The sequence below is a fragment of the Alosa sapidissima genome, chromosome 10 (genome assembly GCF_018492685.1).
Source record: "Alosa sapidissima isolate fAloSap1 chromosome 10, fAloSap1.pri, whole genome shotgun sequence".
Lineage (NCBI taxonomy): Eukaryota > Metazoa > Chordata > Actinopteri > Clupeiformes > Clupeidae > Alosa > Alosa sapidissima.
Window position 1 is genome coordinate 9,702,730 of NC_055966.1, and position 14,914 is coordinate 9,717,643.

Genomic DNA, 14,914 nt, shown 5'->3' on the forward strand with positions numbered 1-14,914 from the left:
ACGAATTAATTTATGTCTGATTATTATCTTTGCTTTCTTTTTAAGAGAATGAATTCTGCCAGAACACTTCTGGGACAACTCTTTAAAACGTGATCCACACATGTCAGCCTTTATTTTGTGATCCAATCAATCAGTAGAAGGCAAATGAACTGTGATAAGAAATTATTAAAACACTGGTATTCTGAATTCTGAAGAGTTATGGATCACTAATACTGTTAATACATAGGCACATACACATACTCAACTAATGGGAGGTAGGCTACTGCCCACTTTCCCCGTTTTCGATCCACACTACGACGATACAAGCCTAGGGTACTAGAATCACGTTGACATGCCTGCAAAAACGTGAAAGCAGGGCTATTACGTCCACCGAGATACGACTCCGCCTCTGGAAAAGTGTGTCACTGGGTTAAAGTGACTCAGAGCGCTAGGCCAGGAGGAGTGGCTGGCAAATAGGTCACATGTTTAAAACACAACTCTGAACATTCGGTATACAGTGGTCTCACAGCTAGGGAGTGCCATCGACGAACAATTTCACTTGTCATTCAGTATCTACCTGGACATCGGACACATTCGTGTTTTAAAGCGTCTTTCGTTGAGGATTTTGAGAATCTAAACGCTGTGCTCTGCTGTGGAGATCTGCGGATATTTTACATGCAGTGACTTTTCCGATATAGTATTTGCAACTATGTTTCATTCTTACTGCCGCGGCAAAGTAAAAGGCAACAGTGTTACTGTAGTTTGATCAGCGGAACATTCGCAAGCTAAATTGTTGCAATTCAGGGAAAGTCTGTCTACTGTACACATTGTTGTGTACCAGATATATTTGTAACATTTTTGGTCAGTACTTATTCAACTTGCTGCAATATCTTTTGGCCACTTGTTTTCTGTACGCAGACAGCTAAATATGGAATCAACTAAACTTGGTAAGTATTTATTTGTATTTTAATTACATCATGTCTCTTTTGCTTTGAACAGATATTCACAGTTTCCTTATCTTTAGCTATGATTAAACCAACGACTAACTCGTTATGAATTACTTGAGTGAGGTTAGCTTACAGTCGGCATCTATTTCTTCAACCATGTAGTACAAATGTTTGGTTAGAAATAAATGTATGTAAAGCATAAACCTGTTGTATTAACTGGCCGTGCATACACATAGGCCTATTTGCAAGTTTCTGTAGTGATTCATCTGGCTGTTTTCGTGAAAGTCACGCCTTATGTGGGTTAGGAGTGTTACTAGTGTTTTGAACACATTGTACTCACGATGTCTGGGTTCCTCAAACTCACATGGAACAGCCAGCCTAGCCATGTGCCTCTGTGTACACGGTTCTCTCTTTCTCGGATCCTATTGGTCGAAATTCGCCGTGACGTGCTCATTACATAATTCTGCGCGATGTCCTGGCGCTGTGGCAGACTGCAGTACCACGTGAGACAGCAGGAGACAGTTGTCCTGACCTAGATATTTCGCCCATAGAAAACATGACAGATCCACGTGTGGGAGGGTTCAGTAAATGAAGAGTCATTGCTAGTTAGGTAATGCCCCGTGGATTTTATTATTGAGATGCACTTTCGTGCATTAAAATGCGCTATAAATAAAGATGTATTTTCTTACTTACTTACTACTGTCATGATCTTGACGAGCATTACCAAAAGCAAAGTCATTAAGTTTTTATAATTAGGCCACTGATAGCTCTTTGGCTCTGGTGTTCTATTCTATTCGTACTCATCTTGGCATCTTAAAAAGCATTAGGCACTAATGCTGCTTTTGTTCATTCATTCAATTGTTTGATTGTTTGTCTAAACTTGGTGTGGTAGTAGTATTCAATGGCAGACAACAGAAATGTGATACATTTCATTTCTTCTCACCAAGACTTGAGTGATTTGAGTTAAAATAATTGTGATTTCTCAGCTTCTCTTGTAATCTCCAGAGGCACTGAGATGTTATTTGTGTGTGTGTGTGTAGGGCTACTTTTGCATGTATGGTATGTATAGAGTCAAGTCAAGTTTATTTATATAGCACATTTCATACACAGAGGTCATTCAATGTACTTCACATAAACAAAAGCAAACAGGAATAGCTAATAAAAGCTTAGAAGGACAAGGGTCAAAGATTAGCTTAAAAAGTAAAGAATAAAAAAGAAAACATAAAACACACAAGGTAACAAGTACATAAAAGCATAAAAGGGCAATAGCTTAAGTGTTTAAAAAACATCAATTAATTACATCATGTCTGTTTTGCTTTGAACAGATTCCTAACATAAACAACACAAAACACAGTTTCCTTCTTTAGCTACGAATAAACAACGACTAACTCGCTATGAATGACTCAAGTGAGGATAGCCTATAGTTGGTATCCATTTCTTCAACCAAGTAGTACAGATGTTTGGATAGAAATAAATAATATATTATAATTAATATCAATAATAAATAATATTAATAATAAATAAATGTAAAGCATAAACCTGTTGTACTAACTGGCTGTGCATACATATGTACATTCGCGTGTGAGACCTCATTGGAGAGTTAGATTATGTAACAGTGTTACCCAACGAGGTGAATGTGAAGTTCTAAAGCAGGTCAGTCACAGTGACTGAAGACATGGCTTCTACTCTTGGCCTTCCTGGTTGGCCATCGCTGAAGCCTGTCGCGCTTCTTCTTACATTTAGTATCAAACCTCTTATGCTGCATGAAACTCTTAAGCATTTACTTGTTTTAAATTGCCCTTTTTAATTTGAATGTTTTTTTTTTTTTACTGGACTGTTGAAAGTACATTTGCATAATAATCAAATGTCTATCTTGAGTTTCCAACACTCATTTTTAACTCTTAATATGTAACCTTTAAGTTCGTATGGGGACCCCATAGCTTTTTTAGTGTGAATTCAATGAAAGTCTACCACTTTTAACTTGAATTTCTCCTTGCGTTACAGGGGGCGTTATAGCCTACATTCGTTCCTCTGGTTCTTCTCTCTGCCCTGAGGCTTGCTTGAGTGACAGCTCCAGCAGCAGCACAGGCAGCAGTAGCAACAGCAGCAGCCCATCGTCCTCCCCCTCTCTCTCGTCGATGCCCGGACGGGGGGGACCCTCCAAGCATGCCCAGTCCCGAAGCCCCACCTCTGAGAAGACAGGGGCACACCCCTCCACTGCCAAGAGCGGCATAACAAGTGAGTCACAGCGAAAGTTTAACACGTCGATCGGATGGTTTTCAAGGGAAATGTAACAAGAATCCATCAATGGGTATCAGTTTAGGGCATTTGGGGGTTTGGGACCACTTTTAGCAGCCACTGTTTTTTTTAGAACCCAACCTTATTCTTAGAACAGGTCTCTGGTAAGGCCACTGTCAATGGTTTTGTGTTTGACAAAGAAGCTTGTGAATCTGTACAGTTGTTTGGGGCAAAAATCTTATAGCTAAAGAGTGGTACCGTATTTTCCAGACTATAAGTCGCACCGGAGTATAAGTCACCATAAGGGAAAAAAACATATATATATATATATATATATATATGTTGCACCTGAGTCGCAGGACCAGCCAAACTATGAAAAAAAGTGCGACTTATAGTCTGGAAAATACGGTAATATGGAGGTCAAAGGTCAAGGAATACAGTTGCCACATGGAATTGAATATCTTTCCTGTGTATAACTGAAGCAAAACTTGGCTAATCAGTTTTGGCTGGTTGTTGTTTTCAGAGCTCAATGGTATGGTTTTGCTATGCAAAGTGTGTGGAGACGTGGCCTCAGGATTTCACTATGGAGTGCATGCCTGTGAAGGCTGCAAGGTGAGGATCTCATTCTAACCCATTTTTATGCTCTTAATATGGCATTTCGCTTTTTTCTCTCTCCTGGAGGTCCAGTCGTCTCTGCCTCCACGCTGCGCTGCAGCTTTTGCACGTTGACTTTCTGTCCAGTTTTTGTTGTCTGACCCATCTATTGTCTGATCCATCACAGGGCTTCTTCAGAAGGAGCATCCAGCAGAACATTCAGTATAAGAAGTGTCTGAAGGCCGAGAGCTGCACCATCGTGCGCATCAACCGCAACCGCTGCCAACAGTGCAGGTTTAAGAAGTGCTTATCAGTTGGCATGTCAAGAGATGGTGAGTTTTGGGGTAGTTTCTTGAGTTTTTCGAGTGGCCAGTTGAACTGTTTTTGTAGTGTGGTAGATATACTTCAACCACTAAGCTGAAATACTAATTAGTCCTTTTGCTGAAAGTAAATCTTTTTGACCGTGTTCTGTTGGCTGTGTCCTGTGTAGCTGTCCGATTTGGCCGCATCCCCAAACGGGAAAAGCAGCGCATGCTCCTGGAGATGCAGAACGCCATGAACAACATGATGACAAACAGCCAGCTGCACCACATGCTCCACGGCACCCAGGCGACGTCCTGCCCGACGGAGCCCATCCCCATCCCCAGCACCACCTCACGGCCCTCTCCCTCTCCCTCTGCCTCCTCCTCCTCCTCACCCTCTTCCTCGGCGTCCTCCTCCTCATCGGCCCCTTCTTCGCCGCAGAGTGTGTCTGCTGACTCCGAGTCCAATGTTCCCATGGACACCTCCCTGAGCTCTGCGTCCTCCTGCGCGTCAGACAGCGGCGAGGAGGACGCCGTCACCGGCGGCAACAGCGGCAGCGCGGCGCCTCAGGATGGCATGTTTGCCTTCGAGCAGGAGAGGCCAGCTGGCTCGTCCGTCTCCCCCGCCCGAGGCTCCCCGTCGCTGGGGCTAGCCGAGCAGCTGAGCCAGAGCAGCATGGAGGAGACCTCCGAGTACGCGAGCCGCTGCCAGGACAACGTGGCGGCCACCTCGCCCAAGAGCTATCAACCCGTCTACCACACGCAGCTTCCTCAGAGCTGGGCCTACAGAGAAGAGAGGACCCACTCAGCCTTGCAGCAGCAGCAGCTCAACAGCGCCCCCAGTGGCACATATGCAGCCAACACCCAGAGCTCTTATCACTATAGCCACAGCGTGAACGGGCACGCACCACCTATGAGGCATCTGGTTAGTATCATCTCAGGCTGTCATTACACTGTTGTAATTCAAGTCACTGGCTTGTAGAAAGATGGAGTGTGTTTTCCAGGGTTAGTTAGTATTGTTTTGAACTTTACATGTAAATAGTAGTGCCAGTGAAATGAGCATGCAGGCATTATCAGGATGTTTATCTATGTTTTATCTTGTGTCCTTTTTGAAAGTCATTTGTAATGTGTCTTCCCAGGTATGCCCCATGAACACCTCCCCCGTGGTGGACCCACGCCTGCCCAGTCATGAAGTCTGGGAGGAATTTTCCATGAGTTTCACCCCCGCTGTGAAGGAGGTGGTGGAATTTGCCAAGCGAATTCCAGGATTCCAGGACCTATCACAGCATGACCAAGTCAGCCTTCTTAAGGCCGGCACCTTTGAGGTAAGAGTCCCACCATTTCCCAGAGAAACAGACAATCAAATGTTTGAGCTTCAGCTTGACTATATATCCATGCTAGCATTAGATAATGATTCAACAGTTAGGGCAGAGTTAGGAAATGAGTGGATTTAGCATGTTTAAAGAGCCTTTTCGGTTTCTCTCGTTTCATTGTCCTGACCTTGTACTCTTCGCTCTTCACCACTAGGTGCTTATGGTGCGCTTCGCCTCGCTGTTCGACATTAATGAACGCACCGTGACTTTCATGAGTGGCCGGAAGTATAGCCTGGAGGCTCTGCGCTCCATGGGCGCTGGCGAGCTCCTCAACTCCATGTTCGAGTTCAGTGAGAAGCTACTGTCGCTGCATCTGAGCGAGGACGAGATGAGCCTCTTCACCGCCGTGGTGCTAGTGTCGGCAGGTAGGTGTCACTTCCTGTTTCTCACAGCACCGACACTTTCTTCTCTATAACCCAGTACAAGGATCTCACTAAGTATAAAGTTCACGGTGTGGGGAATTAAAACAGTGAAGGAGGAAGACTAACACACAACCACTTTGTGAGGGATGTATCAGTTTTTTAACACATTTTTTCTTTTCTGTTTTTTCAACAGATCGTTCAGGCATTGAGGATATGAACTCTGTGGAGGTGCTCCAGGACAACCTCATCCGAGCACTTAGAGGTCTGATCACAAAGAACCACGCCAACGAGGCTGCAGTCTTCACCAAGCTACTCCTCAAACTGCCTGACCTCCGTTCGCTCAACAACTTGCACTCCGAGGCACTCTTGGCCTTTAAGGTCCACCCATGAACCAGGAAGCGCTTTGTCTTCTCAAACGACCAACTTTGGAGGGTTTAAAATGTCACTGTAGAATGTATGTAAAGTTGTTTTTTTTTATTGTTTTGGGGAGGTGTCTGAAAAACATGTTGAAGATGTTTAAAAACAGATTGACTGCCATTACATACATGCAGGTATTTGTGTGAAACCTTTGTGGATTTTTGAAGATTTGGAGGTATCATACAGATTGAAAATATGTATTCATGGATCATTTCTGTGATCCAAAGAACCACTTAATTATTTTTTTTGGATACTTTGCACTTGTAATTCTCAAGTGGTGTAAATCATAAACATAAGGTATGCTAACGTATATTCTTATGCCTGCTGATCTTCCTTGTAGTTTCTTAAAACACTACATCTTGAGGAGAACTATCAAGGACTTGCATAAGATCCTGTTGTGGGAAATGCATGACTATCTATTTAAGAACCTTGATGTCAGTCTATCCTTCAGAAACACAAGGACAGTTTTTTTTTTCTTTCTCTCAGAAAAAAATATTTAAATTTAAGTTCACTTGAGAATTATGATAATATGTAGTTTTGTTGGTCAGAATGTATGGCTACATTAGTGCTAGCTAGCAGTCAGAATGCACATACGCTTTGCTTTACCTTATCTCCTGTTTGATTTGTTACGTTGTAGTAGTACTACTTGTTTGCACACAGTATCGCTGCCCATCAGAAGCAGCAAGCACACAACATTTTCACAGAGCCTATATTTTGCCTGGACCTAATTATGGACCTAATTATGGGACCATCGTCATTCAAGTCTACAAATATGATTTGGTCTAGAGACAATTCTCTTGAGAAGGCAAATAAGCATAGTCAACAAAGAAAAATAGTGAGCATTTGTTACTGCCATTGTAATACAGAACCAATTTATACATGTTAACTTCCTTGTACTTCCAGTATCCAAACCTGACTAAGAAATCAGGTACAACCTTCATGTACCTCGCACAGATGAAAAGCAAAAGGGAAAGAGCAATGCAAGTGAAAGTTTACCCAGAAGTCTGTAGAAGGCCTTAAGGCCTCGTGTCTGCATGTGGACATGGGGTGTGCTATTCTTCTGTTGTTCATTTTGTTGTCGCTTATTGTTTGTGTTTTCTTTTCTGTGAACAGAACAGTGAGACATTTTAAAATCCCAATGCCAGGGGTTAGTGTGCTTTCTGTGTCTGCTGTTCTGGAATTCTATGCAGAGGAAGCAGCTGGACGGTGTGATTCGCAGAGCTTGATTCAGCTCTGATTTACACAACTTATGTCCATATCTGTTTTGTCCTTTGTTCTGCTTTTCTTCGTAAATGAGTTCAGTATGTATAGTTGTGTATATCTATTGAAGATGTATCTATATAAATAGTATATCAATAAATATATACATATAGTATATACCATTGGGTTCTTTGTGTTTCTTATGTTCCTCATGGAATTAAAAAGCGATGCCACGTGTTTTTTAGGCTAAAACATTTTATTTCACTTACTGCAAACATCACCTAACCAACCGCTAGCTGACTGTGTCCTGAATCACTGTAAAAAAAAAACTTGATCTCTGTGGACAGACCAGGCTCCAAAAACGGCAACAAAAACAACCTGGGCAAGCCTAGCCCATAAAAACATAAACTGTTCCAGCAAATCACAGACGAGATGCGCGTTTAGGAGAGTTTCAATTGCACGGGAGCAGCACGGGAGGGAGGGGCAGGAAGTAGCAAGCTAGCTCTCTGTTTTGTTTGAAAGTCGTTACCCAGCATCGCTTAGAGCACCTTTAAATAATTCACTTAATAGGATGGACGAAGACATATGTTACATAAGGTACACATAACTGGCATAATTCTGAGAGATAGAGATGGTGATGTCCATAAAACTGGCTCCATATACAGATGATATTTCCTCTGATTTTTGTCATACTGCAGTAGTTCGCTATACATGATACATGATATGAAACTTTGATTTTGGAGGAAATATCATCTGTATATGGAGCCAGAGTTTTATGGACATCACCATCTCTCTCTCTGCTGAGCAAGGGTAAGTATGCGTTGGAGGCCTTCTACTGTGGGGTTTTGGACATAGGGATCTTTTTTCTTTCCCTTTTCAAAATGTTTCCCACAAGCTTTGGATCCAGTGTCTGTAAGACATTCTCTACAATTCAAGAGACTAGTGAAAAGGAAAAAATTCAGAATTTTCATTGAAATGCAAATCAAGTTGAATTACACATGCAACATTAGTCAGAGGGCTAAGTACTTTCTTAGCTAGGGAAAGTTTACAACTAACTGTTTAGCTACTTAGGGGTGAAGTAAGCAGTGTAGGCTCTAATGTCCACTGCTGGTCTGGACAGACAAAAGCTAACAATATTATTTTCCATTATTCAGTAATGACTTGACCAAAACAAAATTCAAATGAATGTAAATATTATATTATAAAAGGTGTTCCATTCCAATTTTAACCTGATTCAATTGGATCTGTGTTTCATATGAAATGTATCATTATTAAATGTAAATTTAGAGCAGCACTTACCTTGCAGTAACAATGAATTTGTCAACATTCTTCTCACCACTGATAATGTGATTTGGACTTGAGACTGTATTTTGCCAGTGTTTCATTTTGGACACCTCAAACATTGAGTGACAGAACACCCTAACTTGTCATACTATATTTACATATTTGGTATTGTTGGATTCAGTACAACCCCACCTTTCCAACAAACCATCATATGTGTTTCTATGATAATCCCTGGTAAAGCAGCTAAAGTAAATGAAAACATTCTGCATAGATATTCATGTTTTGCATGTCCGCTTATTTTAGGTGTATGTTTGCATGTATCTATTCATTCCATACATCAAGATATTCACATCCAGTCTTTTCTAGTAGGTAAAGCAACTTCCTGACTATACACATGCCAAGTTTCAAAGTTCTCAGAGCTTGTGTGATTGATCTGCACTGGTTTATATGCCTTAACTCCCATACAGACAGGCTATATTTTAGTCCTTTTTTGGTTTTGGGGTGTATAACAATATCTGTTAATTTAACAATCTTAGCAGTAAAATATTTTTAGTCAAGAATCCATTTCATATATGGGAGACCTTAGAGATGAGGAAAAATATTGTTGGGTTTAGTTCTACCTCTGGTAGGGGTATCTCAAAAATGTGGGGCCAAGGAGCCAGTTCCCTAGTGGTACTGTGCATCTTTGCCCACAAGGTGGAGCTGTTAACTCTTAAGGAGTCATAGAGAAAATAACTGGATTATGTTGAATTTTAATAAGATGCAATAAATTCATGCAAAGTGCATTTTATGATACATTCCAAACCCATCTGACAGAATGATTATCATTTACAGAAAAAGTGCATCAGTAACCCTGAGATTAAAAACCTTGTACAAAAGTCATAGATCTATGAAGGCAACAAACAGTAACAGTAAATATGTAAACAGTTAAGTATGTCCATGACAATTTTGAAGGACTGTTACAAGTGGAAGAGCAGAACAATAGCATATGCTACAGCAGGAAGTGCAAGTCAACTGCAATAAACTTAAAGACTACACTCATTCACGGGGCAAAGGTCACCCTCCCTGCTCTACTTTACCGCTTAATCTGCTAAATATAGGCTGTGCCATACCAACAGTCCTAGAATGCACAGATACAGCCATCTTACATAACAGGATTGTAATTGAGATAGCTTAATGTTGCTGTGGTATTTTTAAAGGCAACACAAAAATAGAAATAACTTCTCATTCATCAGGAAGTGAGACCAAATTGCACGTATTTCAACTAAACAGCATTTTTCTGCAGAAGCTGAGTTAAACATCAAATGGCATACAGTATATACCTAATGGTTGCATGTCTGTGTAATAATACCACATCTAAAGCTCCCTGTCCAACAAAATGTTGATACTATGCTGTCAATATCATGTGCATGGTCATACATTTACAAACACTATACAGGTGCATAGAGTACGGCCATTCAGACTGGCCTCCAGTTAAGCTCACGGATCTGCTTGCACCACTACGTAGCCTCGTTGTCACAGGCCTCAGAGGACACAAGAGTGCTTGGGGAATAGGGTCTCTGGTTTCCACGCATTGCCTCCTGATCACTCCTGTGGGGAAGTATTTCAGAGTTAGCAACAGTCTCGAAATGAATTTTTAATAACAGGCATCCATTGATTCAAAATGTATTATTAACTACAGAGTGTCATTATTAACTCTACAATGAAAAACAATCTAAAAAGGGCCTCCAAACCGGTGTTATCATGAACAGACATTTCGTACAGCAACTTACCTGGATGCTGTTCTGCTGTGGTAGCCATTTTCCTCAAGCTCATCCTCTATCAGAGTCTTTGATTAGATGAACACAAAGGGATTCAATGCACATATTAATCTCAAGACAAACATAGAGATACTAGGCTAACTTCAGAGGAGGAGAGAGACCACATTAGAGATACTAGGCTAACTTCAGAGGAGGAGAGAGACCACATTAGAGATACTAGGCTAACTTCAGAGGAGGAGAGAGACCAAACTGGAAGAGACCCAGAGAAGGAGGGAAACAGGGAGGGAGAGACTGAAAAAGCAAAAGCCAGGAGAACAGAGAGAGACTCACTTGCAGCTGTTCATATGTAATACCATCCTGCAGACCTGCGTAGCCACTCTCACCTGTATAGGTAGAGGGTTGTAAAACTTCCAAAACAGACACAGGTGGATACATTTCACTGAGTTAATAAAGTTAGACACCGTACCTCGTGGTTCAGTGCTGAAAGGTTCCCCCCCAAAAGACTGGACCTGAGACCACCAATCTCTGCAGGAAGACACCGACTCAACCAAGTCTGAGCTTCCCTGAAGAACCTGAGCAAACCAATGGCAAGAGGCCTCATTATGTTGTTTCTAGGGTAACGTCATGAAGTATTTCAGCTGGATTAATACAGGTCTGCTAAGATAGAAAACCGTGGTGCTCTCTATGTACTTTGGCACTTAGATACGGTCATGACCGTATTTTGATGACTGAACCACTGTTTATCTAAAGCAGGTCACTGTTTATCTAAAGCAGGTCACAGAGACATTGTTGGAAAAGGACGAGGGACTGTTGTCCAGAAAACAAGGGTTAAAACCATACCTTGTTTAATTCCACTTTAAGGCTATATGGATTGCTTCCTTGATGGAATAAAGATTTTTTGAACCTCTCTATAGTCCGTCTCCTGTGGTTGTAGTGTTGGGCTGGAGGAAGCTAACAGTTCACATGGAATAACATGGTTACTGCCTGCGGTAGCTAACAGTTCACATGGAATAACATGGTTACTGCCTGCGGTAGCTAACAGTTCACATGGAATAACATGGTTACTGCCTGCTGTAGCTAATAGTTCAGGTGGAATAACATGGTTACTGCCTGCTGTAGCTAACAGTTCACATGGAATAACATGGTTACTGCCTGCGGTAGCTAACAGTTCACATGGAATAACATGGTTACTGCCTGCTGTAGCTAATAGTTCAGGTGGAATAACATGGTTACTGCCTGCTGTAGCTAATAGTTCAGGTGGAATAACATGGTTACTGCCTGCTGTAGCTAATAGTTCAGGTGGAATAACATGGTTACTGCCTGCTGTAGCTAATAGTTCAGGTGGAATAACATGGTTACTGCCTGCTGTAGCTAATAGTTCAGGTGGAATAACATGGTTACTGCCTGCTGTAGCTAATAGTTCAGGTGGAATAACATGGTTACTGCCTGCTGTAGCTAATAGTTCAGGTGGAATAACATGGTTACTGCCTGCTGTAGCGTGCAGAATACAGTGGTTTTTCATCAGTCTTGACATACAGTACATATCCTAGTATGGGTATATACTGCTTACCTGACAAATATAAATAATTTTATGCAGCAGTCCAACCAGTCTTTGAACGGGGTCCTCTATTTGCCGAAGTTTCCTCTGAGATACAAAAATTCCTGCTGTGGCTGTAGAAACAAACAAATGTACAAATAAACCTATTATAGGTGATATAATAAGCATGTACAGTATATCATTCTTTTCACCAATATAACACAATGTGTATTCTTAGGTCCTTTATGGTCCCCATATGGTCCTTTACTTTAAAAAAATAAAATAAAATAATATATATAATATATATAATAATATAATATATATATTACCTGGACGGGACTTTGGCTGTGGTAGAAAATCCCTGCTAACAGACACATATGTGGAAGGAAGGTAGGCAGGGAATGAAAAAGATTTTATATTCCACATTATCAGCAGTTGGAGAAATAAATGTCCCTATTTAAATAATACAATACAATGAAGCTTCAGAAATGTGTATGCATGTTATTTCTAAATGGTCATTAATCATTGCCTGATGGCACCTTATTCAAAGGCGTCTTTTATCCAGTGGAGGTTACAGCACAAAGAGGAGCAGAATATATGATCACATGATATTTCATAATTCCCCACAGATAACGGTCATCAAGATACACATCACCAATAAGCAGTCTTCAGTTGTTATGTATATGCTGTGCTTATTTTTATAATATGTGGCAGATACTATTGTCCAAAGTGATGTACAGGATAGGAACACTACATTAGTTACAAATAATAGTTTCAAATAAAGCTGAAAAGCCTACATTAGGCATAACTGTTAACAACTCACCAGGCTGGAGTGCGCTCTGACAGAGAAAGGCTGACACTGCACTCGGTGGGTCCTTTAGACAGTGAAAAGGAACCGTTACCTTAGAGGACTATTGCAACTGCAAGCTCAAACAAGTCTGAATGTGACATGACAAGATAGTTATGATAGATCTTACTGAAGCTTTTCTTACGCAGTTCTGTGGCAGAGCTGGAGGCTGTTCTGGAGTGTTTCTCAAAACTATTAGCTGTTGGGGAAAACATGCAACAAGAGGATGATTAAGTGGGTTCTGCGAGAAACGACTGCATACTTTTGCAGTGGGTGACTATTCCATAGAAAGCTACCCTGGTGCTCTTGCTTCACTTCAGCTTGTGAACTGTACTCAGATGAAGGCTGACTGTCCCCTTCAGCTTGAGAACTGCATTGAGAAGAATGCTGAATGCTCACAGATCCGGCCTCTGAACAGGCTTCTTCATTCTCCTTGATGATTTTTCCCTAAAATAAAAAAAAAAAACACATTTGAACAGCTTGAATAAAATGACCAGTTAAAAATTACCTAAGTGGGATTCGAACCCACGCCTCCAGAAAGACGGGAACCTCCAAGCACCTTAGACTGCTCAGCCCTGACTCCTTGTAGCAGCCCCTTTGAAAAGACGCAGACAAGAACAGGAATATTTTTGAGTATGCATCGTTGAAGACTTAAAGTCTGAGAGAAACACTGAAAAGACGCGTCCAAGTTAATGTTGCCCCTAGGGTATGGCCAGGACAGTCTCTGTAATTGATTAACGCGTTCAGCTGTTAACTGAAAGGTTGGTGGTTCAAGCCCACCCAGGGATGTGCTCCTTTTAAGCAATATAATCATATTCCTCCTTCCACCAGCTGATCACGTGTCTTTCCTACATCCTGCCAACACACCTACACCAACACACTGCGAGGAAAAGCAAAAGGTGCTTTTGTTGCGCAGGGAGGCAGGGTTCGGATGGCCACCTAACAGACAAAGTCACAAAGAGGCTCTCAGGGAGATTCTTTTCGCAAACAAAAAAGATGGCCTGTACAGGGATCGAACCCACGACCTAGGCGTTATTAGCACCACTCTCTAACCAACTGAGCTAACCGACCACAGTATGCCTCTTTTCAGAATTAATGGAGAACTAGAGTGGGTCGTAGGAGGAGCATACGCTCGTGGATTTCCCACCACTCACACGCTGGGCAAAGTTGTCAGTAGGAATTAGCGCAAATGAGCGCTCACTTAGCATGCGAGAGGTAGTGGGATCGATGCCTGCATTCTCCAGTGTCGTGTACAGTGCAAGGCCTCCATTTTACAGTTTTTTTTGATTGCTTAAACATTAACTATGACTCTTTTGGCACGATTTCCGAAACTACAAACACTTGTAGCAAATCTATTCACAAATTCTGCCAAACAAAAAGCCCAATTCGAACTTTACACTCTGTTTGAAATTTTGTAACACAATGTTTGCTAAACTATTAACACAACACACAAACAGTACACATTTTTTGCAAAACTGTAAACACAACTCACTGTACAAGACTCAGTTAGCAATTTTATAGCACACTAGTACAAAAATGGTACATTTCTGTGTCTTCTGCTCACACTATTCTGAGATTTGGCTTCCTACGACACATGACAAAGCACTTTTTGATAATTACTTCACTCAACATTCAGACCTTTAGCACTGCAAAAAAGGAAGGCAATGATTTGTCTGGATATTGGACAGAGAGCGCAAAAGGTGTAATAATTAGAGGACCAGAGAAGGTGACAAAATAAGGAGGAGAGAGACAAGAATCATGAGGTGAAAAGTGGAGAAAATGTTCAGATCAGATTGGCCTATCAAGATCTCTACGAAAACAGCAATAAAAAAAGTTTTGACCTCCTCTCTCTAAAACAACCAATTTGCACATTTGGATACCTGTGCATATGCACAATACTAAGCTACATGCATTACTAAAAAACTACTAAAAACATACTAAAAAACTGACATGCCCTGCACACAGAGTAAGCAAAAGCCAAATGTGTTTTCTATTCTTACGGTCGGTGTTCAATTTGTGCTTTGTGTGCTTATTAATGTTATGAGTTGTGTGTACTGTTGTGTACAAAAATACC

At 41.3% G+C, this 14,914-nt stretch overlaps 2 protein-coding genes across 7 annotated transcripts in view; one reads left to right on the forward strand and one right to left on the reverse strand.

Moving 5' to 3' along the window:
• The first annotated feature begins 470 nt into the window (after positions 1–470).
• nr1d2a (nuclear receptor subfamily 1, group D, member 2a) lies at positions 471–7,589 on the forward strand. Its single transcript, XM_042107390.1, has 8 exons — positions 471–926; positions 2,931–3,164; positions 3,688–3,776; positions 3,946–4,090; positions 4,249–4,985; positions 5,200–5,385; positions 5,588–5,798; positions 5,989–7,589. Exons 1-8 carry the CDS (start codon positions 908–910, stop codon positions 6,183–6,185), a joined length of 1,818 nt encoding a protein of 605 aa, XP_041963324.1. The 5' UTR covers positions 471–907; the 3' UTR covers positions 6,186–7,589.
• A 1,696-nt stretch (positions 7,590–9,285) lies between these two features.
• The window catches only part of nek10 (NIMA-related kinase 10), a 20,213-nt gene continuing 14,584 nt past the window's right edge, over positions 9,286–14,914 (reverse strand). For 3 of the 6 annotated variants that reach the window (XM_042107388.1, XM_042107389.1, XM_042107384.1), the window contains exons 27-36: positions 13,137–13,287; positions 12,971–13,039; positions 12,817–12,868; positions 12,323–12,357; positions 12,027–12,127; positions 11,297–11,407; positions 10,923–11,028; positions 10,787–10,839; positions 10,469–10,524; positions 9,286–10,286 (exon numbers count right to left, since the gene is read on the reverse strand). In XM_042107388.1, coding sequence (XP_041963322.1) covers positions 10,196–10,286; positions 10,469–10,524; positions 10,787–10,839; positions 10,923–11,028; positions 11,297–11,407; positions 12,027–12,127; positions 12,323–12,357; positions 12,817–12,868; positions 12,971–13,039; positions 13,137–13,287 — 825 coding nt within the window. In that variant the 3' untranslated portion in view covers positions 9,286–10,195. The remainder of the gene's footprint in view (positions 10,287–10,468; positions 10,525–10,786; positions 10,840–10,922; positions 11,029–11,296; positions 11,408–12,026; positions 12,128–12,322; positions 12,358–12,816; positions 12,869–12,970; positions 13,040–13,136; positions 13,288–14,914) is intronic. The other 3 variants (XM_042107387.1, XM_042107386.1, XM_042107385.1) reach the window with 3 other exon arrangements.

What these genes read in the sequence shown, in the direction of transcription:
- nr1d2a (XM_042107390.1), top strand. An exon ending in TGCCAAGAGCGGCATAACAA is followed by an intron (nt 3,165 to 3,687) that starts GTGAGTCACAGC and finishes TGTTGTTTTCAG; the next exon opens with AGCTCAATGGTATGGTTTTG. An exon ending in CACCACCTATGAGGCATCTG is followed by an intron (nt 4,986 to 5,199) that starts GTTAGTATCATC and finishes GTGTCTTCCCAG; the next exon opens with GTATGCCCCATGAACACCTC.